The sequence below is a fragment of the Nymphalis io genome, chromosome 21 (genome assembly GCF_905147045.1).
Source record: "Nymphalis io chromosome 21, ilAglIoxx1.1, whole genome shotgun sequence".
Taxonomy (NCBI): Eukaryota; Metazoa; Arthropoda; class Insecta; order Lepidoptera; family Nymphalidae; genus Nymphalis; species Nymphalis io.
The window spans coordinates 1,642,186-1,660,584 of NC_065908.1; the positions used below are offsets into that span (position 1 = coordinate 1,642,186).

The window sequence follows — 18,399 nt, forward strand, 5'->3', positions numbered from 1 at the left end:
TAAATTTAATGATTATTGGTTCAGTAGTTTAGATCTAAAAAGGTAACAAGTATGTACTACTTATATATATATAATTACTTTTTCATTCGTTCATCAATCCTGGACCAGGAACGTAATCGATCCCGATCCTTAATATTCGACAATCAATCGATAGGTTAGTGTCGCGAGCTAGGAGATAAGGTGGGGCGTACCCAGGCGGTGAGCGGCGTGGCGTCCAGCAGCGGCGCCGGCTTGATGCCGGTGGCGCGCGCGCCGCAGAAGTCCACCCACAGCGGCTCCGCGCTCGCGCACCACACGCGCCGGCTCTCGCGCCACAAGCACTGCGCAGACAGGCCCGCGCCGCGCTGCTCGTCGTCCAGGTCTGCGCAGCCCTCACTCGCTTACTTACTTAGCACGATACGGGCGGCAGCAGGGTATCGAGCGAAAGAGTGCTTCCCCACGAGTATTGAGACTCTTGGTCGTTGTACTTTTGCTGTTTTATTTCTAATTTCTTTTGTAATTACAGTTTGTTTTATTTAGAATTTTTTTCGTTATTTATGGAGACGTAATGACGACCTGCTTATATTAACATTTATTTTCTGATGACAGTAACTACACATACAGGAAGCAATTATTATTATATATTTTGCTCGAAGTTAAATTAATACTCTCAGGTTGTAACATTTTGTGTATATGTTAAATTTGCATTAAAATTTTAAGGATTAGTCCATACTTTTTACATAATATTAACTAATTATATTAATGAATTATGAATGCTATTTATATATATACTTACTATTATTTGTTATAAAAAGATTAAGCAAAATACTCGAGAACAATTTGAGTGTTTATAAAGTATATGTACATTGCACTTACTGTCAGCATGCAACAGGAACTGTTCGTGCAAAGGGTCGATATCGTCGGGCGAGCAAGGGAACTGTCCTCGAGGAGGCGTAGCCCTTCGTATTGCTGATATTATAGACGCTAAATCTGCTCTCGTGCCTGGCGTCACTATAATTTAAACAAAATTCGTCAAAAGGTTAATGAAAAGGTTTTTCTATAAAAATAAAATGTACTTGTTTAATACTCACTGGTTCCGGGCGATTCTCGAACATTAGTAAATGTCGCTCTTGCTGAACATATGTGAAGCTCCTTGGGTCGATCCCGTTGCTGCGATACGTGTTCTGGGCCAGATTCTAGAATAATCTAAAAACCAACGTTTTTTTTTTTAATTTATAGATAGGTCGTCGGGTATATGGGCCACCTGATGGTAAGTGGTCACCATAGACAGAATTGGCGATGTAATATAAATTAACCATTGCCAATGCGCCACCATCCTCTGGAGGACGTTATATCCCTCGTGCCTGTAGTAACACTGACTCACTCACCCTTTAAACCGGAATAAAATAATACTAATTTTTACTGTTTAGCGGTAGAATATCTGATGAATTGTAGTCGTTCAATGCACACATATGTTAGTATGTCGCACCCTGGGCATGATGGCCTCGGCGCGCACGTCGATGTAGGCGGCGGAGTCGTCCGGCGGGGCGTGGTCGGACACGGCGGCGGCCACGTGCGGCAGGAAGGCGGCCAGCCACAGCGCGCTGGGCACGTCCACCGCCACGCGCACCGGGCTCAGCTGCACGTACAGCTTCGGGGACGGCACTTGACGAGAGGAAATCGGATATTTTAACTATTAGCGATTCTTTATTATAGATAAACTTAGCAGCCCTGATTTTTCATTAAAACGCGAAAACATCGATATTTTTTTAGGATTGATTATAAAATGAAAGGAATGAAACATGATATAAATCGATAGTTAATGTGCCATAGGTGTTCAATAAGAAACGGGCGAATTGTCGCAAAAACGGATACCGATTAGAAAAAATCGAAAACAAAGCTTTCATACATAACTATGATTAAATATACAAATTTCTATTTACCGGGAAAGCACACATCCCCAGGGTAATAGAAGAATGTGAGCTCAGCGTGCAGTAGGCCAGCGTCGCCCGGTAAGGTCGCTTTTTCCGCGCTCACTAAAGGCCGCGCCGCTTCCCGTGTCGTGGATCCTGTCGTTACCTAGATAGGGAAATTTGATCCTTATAAACAGCGCATTGTATTATGTATGATACATCCGTACGAATACACAAAAATAAGATAAGAGGAAACTTAAAACTTTAGTTTAATTCGATTATAGTAAGAGAAAGGAAGTTACCGATGACTACATTTTTTTTTATTATTTAAAAATTTAAATTAATTGAATAAAAATGTTCTCGTTTACCTTATAAACGGTGAAATCGTCTATCCTGAGTATGAGACACGTTGTCATCAGCTTGCCGAGCTGCTGCAATATTCTCGCATGCAACACTGAGGAATCGGTTATAATCATTAAACAAACGTTGAATTTGTCAAAGGTACAATAAGAAAATATTTAATAGTAAAAAATGATGCTAGCATTCTCGAGTCAGTAAAGCTAAACAACGTGAACAGTACTAGAGTTTCATATATATATTCGAATGATAAATTTATTTGTTAAATATAAAATAAAATAGAATGTACCATTTATTTTCCAAATTCAAAAATAAAATATGACGTCAGGAGCAACTCACCGGCATAGTCCTCCGGCGCGGGGGCGGGGGGCGCGGGCGCGGGGGGCGCGGGCGGCGCGGTCGCGCTCGGCGCGCCGTCCCCCACGGACTCGTCCCCGCGCGCGCTCCAACTCGTCTGCATCGAGATATGTTTTGTGTACCAAACGAGTAGACTTCTTTCGAAATGAATTTCTTTTTTTTTTTTTTCAAGAGCTCGGTCACCATTTGTGACTATGACGCTCTGTTAGTTATACAAGACACTTTTACTTCCTTAAACGTAGACATTTGTTGGTTAATTTGTATAATATTTTCACCTCATTGCTGTTGGGAAATACCACAAAAGTTTTACATTTATCAATAGTTAAGGTAGTCTTAAAATGCTGATTAACATCCCGCCTAAGTGACTCGCTCCGGGCTCATTCCAGTAATATATTATTAGTAATTTCTTATTAAAAAATCTATCAATATTTGACTACTGTATTGTCTGTAAAGATTCAGATTGAGAATTTGTTGCCAAGAGAATGTAACAAAGGGGGTGGAGTGAATAGTTTTCGGCTATGATTGGAAGAACGAATAACGCAAAGAATATCTCGTTTGCCTCATCGTACGATACATAGAACATTATATCATCTACATAATGGATTTGAAAGATTTCCTTTATCGTTATATTATTCGCGATATCATGATTAGCTTGCACTCAATTTTAGTAACAGAACAAATTTTAAGATTTTTGGTCCGTCCGTGTATATAAATATTACTATACCGTGGCATAGGGTGTCCTGCGTTTGGGGTCCATGATATCCAGCACTTTAAGGGTGAAGGAAGACAATGCTTGTGACAGCCAGTGACTGTGAGGGGTTGCCGCTTCCCTGGGTTACAAGGACAACATTTATGGTGTCATAATAATAAATTATTACAAAAATAGATTGTATTTTGTTATCTTTTTAACCTATATCCACGCCAGTGCCGTCTGTCGCTGGAAGCTTTGTGGTAGGGGAACAGGTCCGCTTGCATACTGACGAGAGTCACTTGTAGCGCGCCGCCCTTCGCTAGCTGGGGCATTTCTGATCTACCCACTGTAAATAAAAAAAAAAAATTTCTTTAGTTTTGTTCGTTTTAAGAATGTATGAGTCACAACGCATAATATTTGCAAATATATATATATCTCAATATAAAATCTTACTTACTATAAATATCTTAATGAATATTCGTAAAACAAAGAAACTCACGTCCAGGATCATCACATAAGTGCAGGTCTATCCGCGGCGCAAGCAGATGGTAGGAGGTTTCTCTGACGTCATGTTTCGCGAACATACGAGCCAATATGTCTTTATCACTAAACGTCGAACGGCTATTGCTCTGATCGAGGGGCTCCTGGATCTGAAAGACAATTATTCGATTTATTTACACGTATACCGATTTAAGATTCATATGGGTAACAAAGAAACAAACTCCTCAGTTTGTATATATAATATTATCAGTGGGGGGGGGGTGACCTTGCGCTCGGCCTTGGTGCGCGTGGCCTGCTCGGTGGCGCGGCGCACGGGCCCGGCGAGCGCGGCGGCGCAGGCGAGCGCGGCGCGCAGCTGGCCGTCCGTCAGCGCCCACGCCAGCGGCTCCGGACGCAGCACCAGGCGGGAGCCCAGCACGGCGCAGTCTGCAGGGGAAGGACGCTTGCATTATACAAATCGATTAGATAATAATAATTATAATAATATCCTGGGACATTTTTCACACACGGCCCAAATTAAGCTTGTGCTATGGAAAGCAGACAACTGATATACTACATATACTACTTTTCTTTTGTAAATACATACTTATATAGATAATTACACCGAGACTCAGGACAAACAGACATGTTCATGCACACAAATGTCTGTCCTGGGTGGGAATCGAACCCACAGCCTTCGGCGTGAAAGGCAAGTATCTACCAACCACGCCAACCGGCTCAAAGTGTACAAGATATAGTGTACATTTGTACATAAATTCACCATATGACTAATTAACTGTTAAACATATCTCATTAAATTAACGATATCGATTTTAATTGAATTAGTAATATATTTTTATTAAATTTTATTAAAATATGAACTAACCAGACAGCCGTTTCTTAATAACTATTCGACAGTGCGTATTCCCGAGTAGCAGCCTCAGAGGAGGAAGGTTAGCTGCCGCATCGCCGTGGGCCTTCGCCTCTATTCGGGCGCTTTGCCATTCTAATTCCTAAAACAATACACTGCAATCGATAAACATGTTACGATAAAGAATTAGTCAGAAGCACAATTCTGAGGTTGCTAAAAATTCGCATTCGCAAATTAAATATGACTTGGCAAAAATTGAAAAAGCGATAACTTTTCTTATATGTTTTTTGAATATTCGACAATATTTTGTATAGGTTTGTAATTTTAATAATTATACCACTCTGGAAGAATGATAATAATTTAAGCTTTCGAAATCAAATTGAGTACCTTAAATATAAGTAATTGGGCGGCGTTGGGTGATTTGATTCTAGTCAGTCTTAAATCGCCCTTCCTGCCCTCTGGTGTTCGGGATTCCACGGTCACCCTAGATATCTGGAGGCGAAAATGTTATGATTATTTATACGAGAAGCATACAATAGACAACACGTAATATCAGAAAGAAATATCTTCAACATGTTTGGCTCAACACTGACAAATATCATCTAGCGTTTCATCACGTAGCAGATCTTTTAAGACTTAATTCGAAGTAACGCCGACATTAGTTATGTAGAGCCACGGCTGGCCGTGTATTAGTCCTTCATTTAATAGGCAACAAAATTTTCTACAATCTATATATATATATTTATATTAAGTATTAAAAAATCGCCTTTGTAGAGTGATGAAAGAGATATATTTTTGGATTAATTATTTATGTTAATTTCTAAACGCCTGAGACGTCAACGCCTACATCAGCACTCCTTATACGATATTGCATATTTTTAAGAATAAATGCAAAATAATTCCTTAAGCAGTTCGAATAACTTATTAAGAAGAACCTATGACAATAATATTTGCATCTACACCTCGTAATTACAGGTATACGGGGTCATAACATCTTAGTTCCTAAGGTTGGTGGCGCATTGGTGGTGTAAGCGATGGTTAACATTTCTTACAACGCCAATGTCTATGGGCGTTGGTAACCACTTACCATCAGGTGGCCCATATGCTCGTCCGCCTACCTATTATATAAAAAAAACTTTGTTATGTGTTAGTCAATCATTGGAAACTTTTATTAATTAAAATTGTTTCTTAATACATAATGTTTTGTTTTTTTATTTAAAGGTTTTATTTTTAACTTTTATTATTACTCGTTATTTAAATTTTTGTAGCTATTCCTATATAACACGTAACTCACATTTGCACAATTTAGTCTTAGTTTAACCATTTAACCTTTTTTATAGTTGCTATGTTTTATTGAGTGCGTGTAGTATAGTGGTACTATGTAACATTTATTTAAAAAAAAAATTATTAATTTCTGTTAAGTCACTATTTATGTGCTTGCTGTGGTCTCCTTTAATTGAAGGAGCACACATAATTTAAAATATTATTCCACGATGTAATGTACTCGTAAGTGTGTATCCCTTGTTGGAGATCCTTAATTAATAAATAAATTGTTTATTACGAACTATTTGTATCCATAAAAATAAAATTAAGTAAATAAATGATATGCCGTTATGATTAGTCTATTATTACTCTAGTTTGATATTCATAGAATTATGTAAAATCACGTTCGTCTAATAACAATGGGTACATAGCAGCAGGTTCATATTAAACATAGTTATTCGTTCTCAGCATTATGAATATATGTATATAGCGCTACGAGTCTCAATACAACGTTTCTAGGTAAACAATTTACGTCAGCGCTCAGGTCAAGAGTCATTCATTTATTTTAGTTTTTCTGTAGAAAGCTTTGAAGATATTATAATAACAATTTTTTTTTTATATATTTTATGGATTATTCATTTTTGCGATTTTATCCTTATCTCTTATAGGATAACCGTTGAAAAATAAAAAACAAAGTAAAAATCATTGATTTACCAGAACACTACTCGTGAAGGCGTCACATTTGAACTCTATTTGCACTTGATTCACAGCCACGGATATGCCATCTATTACCTGTAATCGAGACATTTAAATATAGACATTAAGCTACATATTAAGTTGTTAAACGCTCAATAAAATAAAAATAGGACATTTTTATTATTCAAAAACAAATATGGATATGTATAGTATTTAATGCCGAGATGGCCTAGTGGTGAGAACGCATGAATCTTAACCGATGATCGTGGATTCAAACCCGGGCAAGTACCATTGAATATTCATGTGTTTAATTTGTGATTATAATTCATCTCGTGTTTGACGGCGAAGGAAAACATCGTGAGAAAACATGCATGTGTCTAATTTCACTGAAAATTCTGCCACATGTGTACCATTATTCCATAAACCCGCATTGGAGCAGCGCGATGGAAAAAGCTCCAAACCGTCTCCTCAAAAAAAAAGAGAGGATGCCTTAGCTCAGCAGTGGGACATCAGGCTGTTACTATTGGTATTTAAAGTACAACATCTTAAAGTGGGGCCGTGTCAATCACTCATTAAATGTTCTACGGCCAAACAGCAATACTTACTATTGTTTGGTTCAGATTTGAAGGTTTCACCCTTCGATAGCACAGATATGAAATCTTAAACTCCAAGATTGGAGGATTGGTGATTGATGACGGAATAGTTGATATTTCTTACAACGCCTATGGGTGATTCTGATTACTTACGATCAGATGGTCCATTTAGTAAAAACAAAAAATAAATCGATTTTGTCGTTTATATCTTATCTAACGACTGTTGACTTTATTATTAAGTCAAAAAACAAAGAAAATATTTGTGTAATTTTTCTACAATCTGCAAGTTCAATTTGAATTTATAAAGTTGGAACAGACGAAATTCAAAATACAATATTCAAAGTACTTGTCTTATTCTAACATAACTTTTATTTATTCGTAAATACCTTGTGTATATAACTGTATTTTCCCGGTATGGGCATGGTACCAGCCGAGCCCGGGTTCATGACGCGAGGCTCTGTACATACTTCGAGAGCTATGTGCACCTCGTCGAGTTTCTGAAACAAATTTAATAAACAATTCTTATTATACTACACAGTATTATATAAATGATAAAAACAACTATTTTTAGAATTATTAGTAGTGTATTAGTAATGGCTAAGGATTTTTTTTGTGTTAAATGCAGATTAGCGCTTAGCATCTTAATAGCCGGCAAGGCGATAAACCCATCCCAGCAAAAAAAGTTAATTGAGAAAAATTGGCGCTAGGCAAAAAATATTATTAATATTATTCTTGCAACTTTATAAGATTTCTACACGGCCGTAGTTTTACGTTCCTCTAATTTTTTGATATAAGTAAAACCTACAGTAAAGGGCTAGCATATTACTTATCGCCTAAGACCATATTCGAGTTTATATTTTAACTGATTCTACTAATCTGCGTCGCTGTATTTATTCTCCAATCTACTCATTACGGTGTCAAAGGCAGTGCAGTGTGTTTTAATTATAACCTCTCGTAAAAGTCAACTAATTAAAAATGAACATTGAACAAAAATAAAGTAAATGTATATAGCCAATCTTAATATTGAAAAAGTTCTAGAAAGTGTTGATAAAGTATAATGTTCCTCATTGTCCACTGAAACACGAAATTTTCGGAACTATTTGATTAAAAATGTTATAATTAAAATAAAAATAAATATCCATCTTTACATCTCCTAAATCGGTTACGAGGCCACACCGGTGCCGAACAAGCGATGAGCGCGCATCACGCATCGACAACATGGATTAATGAAACCTTAGTTTTTATTTTTAATACCAATAATTTGACCTTCGCGAAATCAAAAGTTAAATTACTTACTTATTGGTTGTCAAAAAAATGTACCAAAAGAAACCTAAAAGAAGAAAATAACCGGCGAAAGAAACAAAACTACCTATTCTTTGATACTAGAATTCGCAAATAACAATAGCGATAAAACATTTGTCAAAATATAAATTCATAAATCAAACGATTTTTTCATTAAATCATATTATTTAATCAATAACATGCCTCGACTTCGCTATGATACAAATAACTTCCATTAATTACTACGAAGTATGTTGAAGTAAATATAAAATACTAAAAATAATGTTAGCGTTTGTAGAGAACAGTAATCTCAGATTGCCAATGAACTGACGAGCGTATTGGCCACCTGATGGTAAGTGGTCACCAACGCCCATAGACATTGGCATTGTAAGAAATGTTAACCATCGTTTACATCGCCAATGCCCCACCAACCTTGGGAAGTAAAATCCATACATATATTACATCAATGTCACATATCAGTGGACTTGGTTGGTTTTTGACTATCAGTAAATCAATCAATGCAATATTAATAAAGTTGATAAAACACGTTCCTAACGAAACGCGTAATCTATAAATAGTTTGTTTTGTCTATGCTAATTTAGACAACAAAGGCGCTAAATGTGAAACACTAGTATCATTCAACCTTGGTAATTACATGAAGTAATATCAATTTAAACGAGTTTGACGAAGCGTTGACAGTAAAATACATTATTCAAAACAAGCGACGGGTTCTGTTTACTTATCTAAGCTCGTTGGGTCGGCAATGCTGTATGGCATTGTTACTTACATTTAACATAAGACTTTCGGGTCTTCTTTAAATTGTAAATGTAGAATTTTAAATCTATTAATAAGAATGAACGACGTCATTTTTTTACAAGTTGATTTTATTGGCTTATAAACACATTGTCTTATACATTCCGAGCTCTTTTAGGCGTAGTAATAAGGGACACGGGTAGATTATAGATAGACTCGTAGGATTCTATGCAATAATTAGAGCGAACCACTATCGACACAACTATAATAGTTTACTTAAACGAAGTACGAGAGTATTGCATACGTTCGTACCAATTCCCATTGGACTCGAAGACCACATCACGCCACGATTGATATACGAAAGCTTTAAGTTTTTATGCAATAATCTAATATTTGCAGCAAATGATGCTGTAATGACTGCATTAATAGGTTTATAAAAAAATATAAATAAAAGATGCTTATTTCTATTTTTATTACAAAACTGTAGTTCTTCTAACATATAGTTGAGCGTTTAATGAAATGATGATACAAAATAATGTAGTTGTGTCAAATTTGAAAAAACTTATTATTTTATGGCCAGGCCTAAGAGGCACCGGCCTAGGGACCGATCCAAAAATAATATAACTACTCTAACCGCTTCGGAATAGAGCGGCCTCAAATATCAAAGAGCTTAAGGGTCTTGGATCTCGAAGCGAGGGTCTGATTTCAATCAAATCGAAACAAATATTTGTTCAATAAAAGTACGCAGTTGATCAACTTTTATTTAGCCAAATTGTAATACTTCGATCTCGACCAGGCTGATAATAATCCTTTGTGTTTTTTTTTATCCTTAGTGACAATAGCGATATAGTGAGCTATCGGCACTACTGCAAGTGATAATGACTATATATAAAATAAAAAAAAAAAAAAAAACAAGTAAATCCCTTTATACTCGCTACTTTTACTTACTAACGCGAACGTCTAATTTTAAACTTTATGCTAAGCACGCAAGCATGAACTGTTTATATTTACATAATTAATGAATCAACTGTTGTATACCTACATTATTTATTAACGGATATTGCTATATTTACTCTCGTCATTATTATATAATAAACCATTGACAGAGTTTTTCATTCAGAAAAGTATTTGGAAATACATATAGTTAACCGCCTTTCATGGGACATACATATAAATAAATTATGTTCAAAAATATCAAATTTAATAGCTAGACTTCGAGGTAATATTCGACGTTCTCCGGAATCTTTACGATATCTTATATATAATTCAATGGTAAAACCTCACCTTAAATATTTGATTGAGATTTGGGAAACTTCTGCAAGTACTAACTCAAAAAAAAAATACAAAAAAAACAAAACAAAATCATAAAACTACTTTTTCACTATAATTATCGATCTCCTACTGAAAAAGTGTATAACGAAACGGGGTTGATGACAGTGTCCCAAATATATAAATATAACACGTGTCTAATGGTGCAAAAGATTTTGAACAAAAACATAAACACAAAACTATCGTTCACAAAAATAAAAAAAACACCGACACGGATAACTAAATGGATGAATAAAATATGTCTCATACGACCAAGAACCAACTACGGTAAAAAAAGTATATTGCATGAAGGAGCACGGTTATACAACGAACTATCTAAAAGCATTAAGGATATTCAGTCTTCAACTTTATACAAAAAAAACCCTTAAACACCACATCTTAAAACAGTTCTCTAGGCCCTAAAGTATTTGCATTTGTTATAAAATTGTTTTAAGAGTTTCATTTAATATTATCAACGACTAATTTTCTACATTTTTATTTGATTATTGTATTTTTTTTACAAAATTTTTATGTGTAAATTAGCTAAAGAAAATATTATCATATTGCTATCAAATTGCTATAACACAAATGATACGTTTTTTCTCCTCAAAAACATTCATAGGCTGTTACGGAATCACATTATTTTAAGTGAAGTCTAATTTGTTGTTCTTTATTTTTGTGTACCACCCGTGTGTTGTATATATAATATTTAAGTATTTTAATCTTGTGTTCTCAAATATTTAAAGTGAATTGTATTCTTTTTTTTTGAGAAATAAATTCTTAAACCATAAACCATATTGCAATCAATATTTTTCACACATATGTGTGGATGATTCACGGTACCTTTTAACTTATCTCTTATTGCAGTGTTGGCAGTTACTGTCTTTACAATATTTCGCATTTCGCGAGATCAAAACGAAAAAAATTGATTTTTTTAGTGTACTGCTGATTTCAACTGTAATTACAAGTTATTTTAAATGTATTGTTGTGATTTTGTGTAATATTATTGTATTTAAGATTCATTATCTTGATGTACGATAATGTACGATAATTTCAAGGGCCCTGGTACGATAACTGGCTGGCTTTAGATTGTGAACCCTGTCTCTTATTAATATCCGTCCGCGGCTTTCGAAGCCGCGATGGTGAGGAGTCAGGTGCTAGGTAAAAGTTCGTCCTTGAGGTTCAAGCCTGCTGGCTACCAAATGTCATCAAAATCGGTTTAGTTGTTTAGCCGTTTAAATTTAAACTTTAAGACTTTTTTATTAACATGGGACTTTAAATATTGTCGATGAGACAACATTTAAGAAAAATCTGAAATTGTTACTTAGATATTGCGGATTGGGAATCCCATTCTTAACACGACCAATGAAGTATAATTTGTACGAATAGAATTTTCACAAAATGTAATAAAACAAGTATTTAAAAAGACAAAAGTAGTCAGTATGTATTAACCTTAACACTTAGTTAAGGTAGTTATTTAAAATTAAGGAAGTAGGTAAAATATAACCATATGAGAAGAATTAGTACGTTTGTTCTTGTTTAATTTTCATAATCTTAGTTTAGTTTAACTTTTGTATACATTTATAGAATTTGACTATTAACATATAACGCTATTTGTCTGGCGCAAGTCGGTAGGCAGATTAATTAAATATCGTTCTTGTATGTGGAACGCAAAGTTATCTTATCGCGGAATAGTTTTCTTTGTATACAAATATAACGTGCAAGTTTAATGATAAGAAAATGCAACAACAAAGGTATTTCACATCAGTGCCTATGACTAGCTTGACTGAGCGATGCTGACCGTCATTTGCCATCTCGGATTATTTAAAAAAAAAAAAAAACTTGTTGTTTTATATTGACGCATTCAATTGGTTAGCGAGAAACCCACCAGCAAAAGCATTCCCAAGTGGAGTTTGTTTTAGGTTTGCCTAAAACAAACTCGACGATCGTAAAAGTCAGAAATATTTTTATGAAGTTTACCACTCGTCAACCCCAAATAGGTTATTCGGTTGCTTTTAGATATACATATATGCTGTGACAAATTTCCCTCCAAGATAACATCCATTCGCAAACATTTGTAACAAAAATGTCACAGACAAAATATATTTTACATAATACACATTATAATATTTACATGACATCCTATTTTTTGTCATGTGTATTTTTTATGTTATTAAACAAATGTTGAAAAAAATAATATGAGTTTGAAAAGCTTACAAAATTATTACATTTTTAATTTTATCTAGATTATTGAAATTCTTACATTAGTAAGTAGTAATATTAATTATAAATTCAAAAGTTAATATTTGCTTCTTATGACATAGGATATCTAACACTTCCCCCCGCACAAGCTGCAATACCGCGTTTGGTCACTATTATAACATAGATTTACAGAAATAAAAAGAACTTTATTAAAGTTTTTTTTTTAGTTTATAAAAAAAAAACCACTTGTATCAAATAACACAATTATAAACTAGTCATTGTAGTGTAATGGCTATTGTACTTATGTCGAGCGTGCTTCACTCATTGTTACTTGCAAAATTGCTATTGATTGTCATGACAAATTTAGACTTGTTGAATATTTAGCTCCGAGTTGGCATGCATATAAATATTTCATGTGAATAACACATGTTATCTTTTATAGTACTTATTTTATCCTTATATATATTATATAGATAACTTTTTTTTATAGTATGTATTTTATCAATACACAACTATTTATTTGTAAAAAATATTATCAATTTATTTATTAGTTTATTTAATAAAAATGTTATAGGGTATGATATTATATTATATGGGTATGATAAAAAGAAAGCCGCAGAAGTTGTGCGTTGGAAACAAATTTTTATAATAATAAAGCTTATATAGAGAAGAAGGAAAGAACAAAAACGTAAACAACTTTGACATTGAATTGAGATCTTGAATAATCTATGATATTTATTATGAATTCATAATAAATATGGCATTTTTGACCTCATTGGTCTAGTGGCTTGATGTAAGGCCGCAGACCTGGAGGTCACGGGTTCAATTCCCAGGTCGGGCCAATAAAAAGATATTAGCATCCCGGAGTCTTGAAGTTGGAAGTATGCACACTCCCGTGTCTCGGAAAGCAAGTAAAGCCGTAGGTCCTGCACCTGAACTCTTTCCAGTCGTGTTGGATTGTCGTCCCATCGGATTATGAGAGTAAGGGAATAGAGAGTGCAGTGTGTTTGTGCACACACTTGTGCATTATAATAACCTCAGCGCAGTTGGCTAATCTCTCTTGAGATTGGCCGCTGTGGCCGAAATCAGTCTGGAGGACATTAAATATGGCCTTTGGAAAGTCAGTGAAATTCTTATTGGAACTTCCGAAGAATTCAAAAAGATACAAGTAGATAAGTAGAAAACCATTGTATTATTAATAAAGTTATATTAAACATTGTAGTGCATAATATATCACAGTTTTTACCAATGACATAGAATATGTAAAGCTAAGGGTTCTTTTAGCATTACTTCTTATTTGATTAGAATAGGTAGTTTGTGTAAACTAGAAATAATAATTGTGTAATCAATTCTCACCAATACTATAGGAACTGTTTTTAGTTTGGTCCACTGTATCCTGAATGAAGCTCGGTTGCATCTTGCTGAGGTCAACCGCACCCAGCCAGGAAGTTCCAGCAAATCAGTTAACAAATCCTCATCTAGTGTCAGATCATGCAGCTCACCAGATCCTCTTAGAGCTGAGAGAGAGATCTGCTCTGGTGATAAATTCTTTGTGTACCTATATTTAATAAGCAATTATTTATAAATACATTAAAAATATTTTATACAATTAATTTAACTTTTAGTAAATAAAGCACTACTTATATTTTATTTCAAATCATTTTTTGTATCTTAACTATATAACCTTGCGAACTTTTTTATTTTAAAATTGAAGGTATTTATCAAACAAACTTTTTACTAAATTTGTGAGTAGAATGAAAAACACAATTAATAACTGAATTTGAAAAGGGTAAATGAAGGTGAAACTTTATATAATTTAAATAAATATTTTGTTTCTTTATATATACAGTGTGACTACATTGTTATTTTATTAAATTACAGTTTGGAGCCATAATTTTTCATAAATTTAAATATACGTCCAACAGCGTACCTCGATAGATGTTTCAGCAGCTGATTCTTTATTATAGTTACCATATTGAAGTTATTTTATAAAGAAAATTTTAGAGCTGAATTTTAACGAGAAATCATTATTTTACACTATTAATTTTCTCTGCCCATTCAAAGATATTTTCTTTCTTCTACGTTTATGAATGACTGGTGAATGAGTTTACGAAGTAATTGTCAATCATGACAACTGGACCAGCTGGGCGAACATTCGATTGTTACTTTCACGCATAATGAGCAAAGATAACAAATAGAACTTTATTTCACCATTTTATAATTAAAAAAAAAGGAATAATTTCCGAATTTAAAAAAAATTATAATAAATTGAAAATCAACAAATAAAAAACAATTTCATGTTGAATTCCTTTCATTCGATCTCGCGTGTAAAGAAACTTACTGGATTGAACTAATGATTGAAGGAGTAGAATCAAGAGTGATATTAAAAATAGTGTTGTCAGTGATGGGGAGTTCCCATATTTTTAAGAAAAAATTAAATCTTATCTAATTAAAAATATCAGCACCTACATTTTTTTAATATATATAATAAAATAGCCTTTAGATTAATAAAAAATAGAATTATGTTTTGGAGGTACGATATCATATTTTGTAATATTGCAATTTTTCATATGGTAGCACTGAAATAGAGTGACAACAGTCAATGACCAAATGGCGCGATATTTGTTTGGTTGTTGTTACGTTTGCTATTGATTTTTTTATCAATTGTCTATTTGTTCAATATTGCAATAAGACTGAAATAATTGTTATTCGAAGAGGATTTTAGGTGTCTTTCTATAATCTGACAGTTTTTGGTTGTCTTCATTTTCATTATTGTAAGATTCTAAAAACAAAAATAGTTTGACATAATAACAAAATTATTTCTATACTTTTACGATTTTTTTCGTTTTTGTTGGTAGTTTCGTATTTGCGCTTTAATTAATTTAATATTTATCTACATCAGAAATTAGTGTTTATTTACAAATATTTCAACAGGAAGTTGAATACTGATATAATAAAATATTGTAGTGAGTATAATTCCGTAATGTTATCTGATTACAATTATTTTTAATGAACTTTAGATTGTAATGACGCTTGATACGATATTGGCATAGAAAAACAAACTATATATATAATTATAATCTAAATAACTATATGTATAACTATAATCTATTATAAATATTTTGAAAAAATGGTAAGGACACAATAATTTACAAAACTCACAATACTAAACTATGCACATTTTTACTCTATTTTTAGCTGCTGACTGGCATATTAGACTTAGTGGCACGCTTACACAATGTCACTTGCCGAGAGCAACTTAGAAACAATCAGTGGGTATTTAGACAGCGAGTTCTCCTCTGGCGATACTCATAAAATGAAATGTAAACAGTTTTACCAGGAGGAGAACAATAACGAGGTCGATGAACTGTCAAAAGAATTGTCTGAAATGGGTTGCATAGTTGATGCTGTTAAACGACCACCGAACATATGTGTTGAAACTTGTGTGTATGAAGAATCAGGGACAGTTAATGAAAATGATGAACATGGTCATGATAATGAAGACATTCATTATTCAGATGAATTTGAAGAGGAAGGAAGTGACACAGAGGTAGAGCAGAAAAGTAGAACTATTATCAAAAATAGCCCAGAGGAAAGTCATGTCAATAAGTCTTCTGTTAAATTAGCAAAAAGTCAGTCATCAATGTCTACACATAAACCTCCGTCTGTTTCTGGCAGGTCCACTGATTATGGGTGAGTGTTTTAGCATGATAAATTTATCCTATGAATATTATAAATAATATTTGTAAATATGAATCTTTGTTATTCTTTGACACAAAAACTACTCAATGGATTTGGATTAAATCTGGAATAGAGTTAGCTTATACCCTAACTTTATACATAGCATACTGCCCACTCATCTCACAAGCAGGTCCGTGGCTAGACCGAAGTAGAAGCTAGTGTTTAAATAATACTAAATAATCAAAAGCAGTAATTTATTCGTAATAGGACCAGATTGAAATCCACTCACTAAAAAACTTACTAACCCAGAAAATCCCTTAAAAATATTTATTACTCGAACATTATGTATTTCTGACCTTCAGACATTTTTAGTTAGTAAAGAGATATAAGAGTAAAGCACATGTTTATTTACTTTTTAATTTTCTTATTCAAGGCCTAGTTTTAGCCAGTATAGGTAAATAATACTTACTCAATAGCTATGTATTATGTAAGGAATGCTTTGTGTTGCTGTCACAAATTAGGGGTTTATGAGATGTTAACATGGTCCAAAGAATAATAATTATATATTAAATAATATTGGAATAAGCTCCAAACCTTCTCCTCAAAAAGAGGAGAGGAGGCCTTTAGCCCAGCAGTGGGACATTCACAGGCTGTTACGGTTACGGAAATATATATATATATAATATTAATATATTATAAAAATGAATTCAAATTTTCAGTTCGATATCAGTACCGTCGACACGCCGGATCAACATGTCATTCACGAACGAAAGATTACGTGAAATAGAACGACACAACCACATACTCTTAAATAAGATCCTGAGTGCGAGAAATCAGAAAAAGTCCTCAATACCGAACCGGGAACATCCTCATCGACGTCCGCTGCCGCCGGCCGCCGTTCACAGGAAGATGCAGCAGAGAAAAATTGATCACGACAACATGGTCCATATTTTATCCTTATTAGATTAAAGTTTCGGATTAGAAGTCGTCAGTCAGTGTAATTATAGGTTAAAGAGACAAAACATCTCAGATCTTATGGTTGGCGACGCATTGACGGTGCATGAACTGGCTATTAAATGTGGTTTTATTTTTTAATTTAGAGTATTACTGCATAATTAATGTGTTGTATAAAATTTTAAAACGATGATTATGAACTTGTCATTTTGAGTTTCAAGTCTATATTTTCCAATAAAAAAGGCAATGCACTATTCTGAATAATTGCTATAATTTATTAGCAGGAAGTTATCAAAATCTCAAAATCGACATCAGCCATAATATGAATAAACAGTTCTGGATTTATGCATACGCCTACAAGACCAGGGGCCCGCTAGCCGAGGGGTCTCACCCAGCCAAAATAAATATAATTTTACTCTACCACTTGGAATTGGGGCTTCAAATTTAAGGCTTAAGTCCGGGTCTGCGAATAAATGTAGAATTCTGTAAAAATATAATAATAATTAAATTATATAGGAATGCTGTAAAGTAACTATCATCTAAATAAATCGTATTTATTTGAAAATGAATGACTTATGGATGGATTTTAAATTGTCGTTATGTACTTAGTGATAATAATTTTAAAAAATACACTAATATTTTTTTAAATGAGCAACGGTTTTTTTTACTTCTGTTCCAGATATTGCTAAAGAAAATTCAGCGTGCCAAGTCTTCAGCGTGCAGCATCCGTCGTTGATACAGATGTCGCGTCCGGTGCGCGGGCGCAGGACATTACAATGCTTTGTTGAATATATTTTATACCACTGTTTTTATTATGCCTTTTAATTCACTTAAAATTTAAACAATTTTCATGATGCAATCAAAGTCACGAAGTCTTTATTCAACATAGAAGCGATACACTTGCTCAAAGTAACCAGTTCCTTAGGTTTTTATTAGTTTATTTTAAGTTTTTGTTTTACTATTTATTATATTATTAGTTTTTCTACTACAAGCTTACTATTTTACCTATGTTTAATTATT

The 18,399-nt window shown here is 33.8% G+C and overlaps 2 protein-coding genes across 3 annotated transcripts in view; one reads left to right on the top strand and one right to left on the bottom strand.

Annotated features, from left to right (window-relative positions):
- The window catches only part of LOC126776739 (UHRF1-binding protein 1-like), a 28,395-nt gene extending 13,551 nt beyond the window's left edge, over positions 1-14,844 (bottom strand). The window contains exons 1-17 of the mRNA XM_050499455.1: positions 14,675-14,844; positions 14,101-14,302; positions 7,587-7,697; positions 6,626-6,703; positions 5,036-5,140; positions 4,664-4,790; positions 4,064-4,224; positions 3,797-3,947; positions 3,517-3,643; positions 3,331-3,436; positions 2,589-2,703; positions 2,261-2,346; positions 1,923-2,058; positions 1,469-1,644; positions 1,071-1,185; positions 856-990; positions 192-361 (exon numbers count right to left, since the gene is read on the bottom strand). Of these exons, the coding sequence (XP_050355412.1) occupies positions 192-361; positions 856-990; positions 1,071-1,185; positions 1,469-1,644; positions 1,923-2,058; positions 2,261-2,346; positions 2,589-2,703; positions 3,331-3,436; positions 3,517-3,643; positions 3,797-3,947; positions 4,064-4,224; positions 4,664-4,790; positions 5,036-5,140; positions 6,626-6,703; positions 7,587-7,697; positions 14,101-14,302; positions 14,675-14,718 (2,145 nt within the window). The 5' untranslated portion in view covers positions 14,719-14,844. The remainder of the gene's footprint in view (positions 1-191; positions 362-855; positions 991-1,070; positions 1,186-1,468; positions 1,645-1,922; positions 2,059-2,260; positions 2,347-2,588; positions 2,704-3,330; positions 3,437-3,516; positions 3,644-3,796; positions 3,948-4,063; positions 4,225-4,663; positions 4,791-5,035; positions 5,141-6,625; positions 6,704-7,586; positions 7,698-14,100; positions 14,303-14,674) is intronic.
- Positions 14,845-15,359: 515 nt separating this feature from the next.
- Positions 15,360-18,191, top strand: LOC126776888 (uncharacterized). 2 transcript variants are annotated; one of them, XM_050499748.1, is made up of 4 exons: positions 15,360-15,710; positions 15,943-16,437; positions 17,145-17,367; positions 18,059-18,191. In XM_050499748.1, the coding sequence occupies exons 2-4, from the start codon at positions 15,983-15,985 to the stop codon at positions 18,113-18,115; spliced, it is 735 nt and encodes a 244-aa protein (XP_050355705.1). In that variant the 5' UTR covers positions 15,360-15,710; positions 15,943-15,982; the 3' UTR covers positions 18,116-18,191. The 2 variants fall into 2 exon arrangements, with proteins under 2 accessions (XP_050355705.1, XP_050355706.1); XM_050499749.1 differs by having other exon boundaries at positions 15,360-15,518.
- The last annotated feature ends 208 nt before the right edge of the window (positions 18,192-18,399 follow it).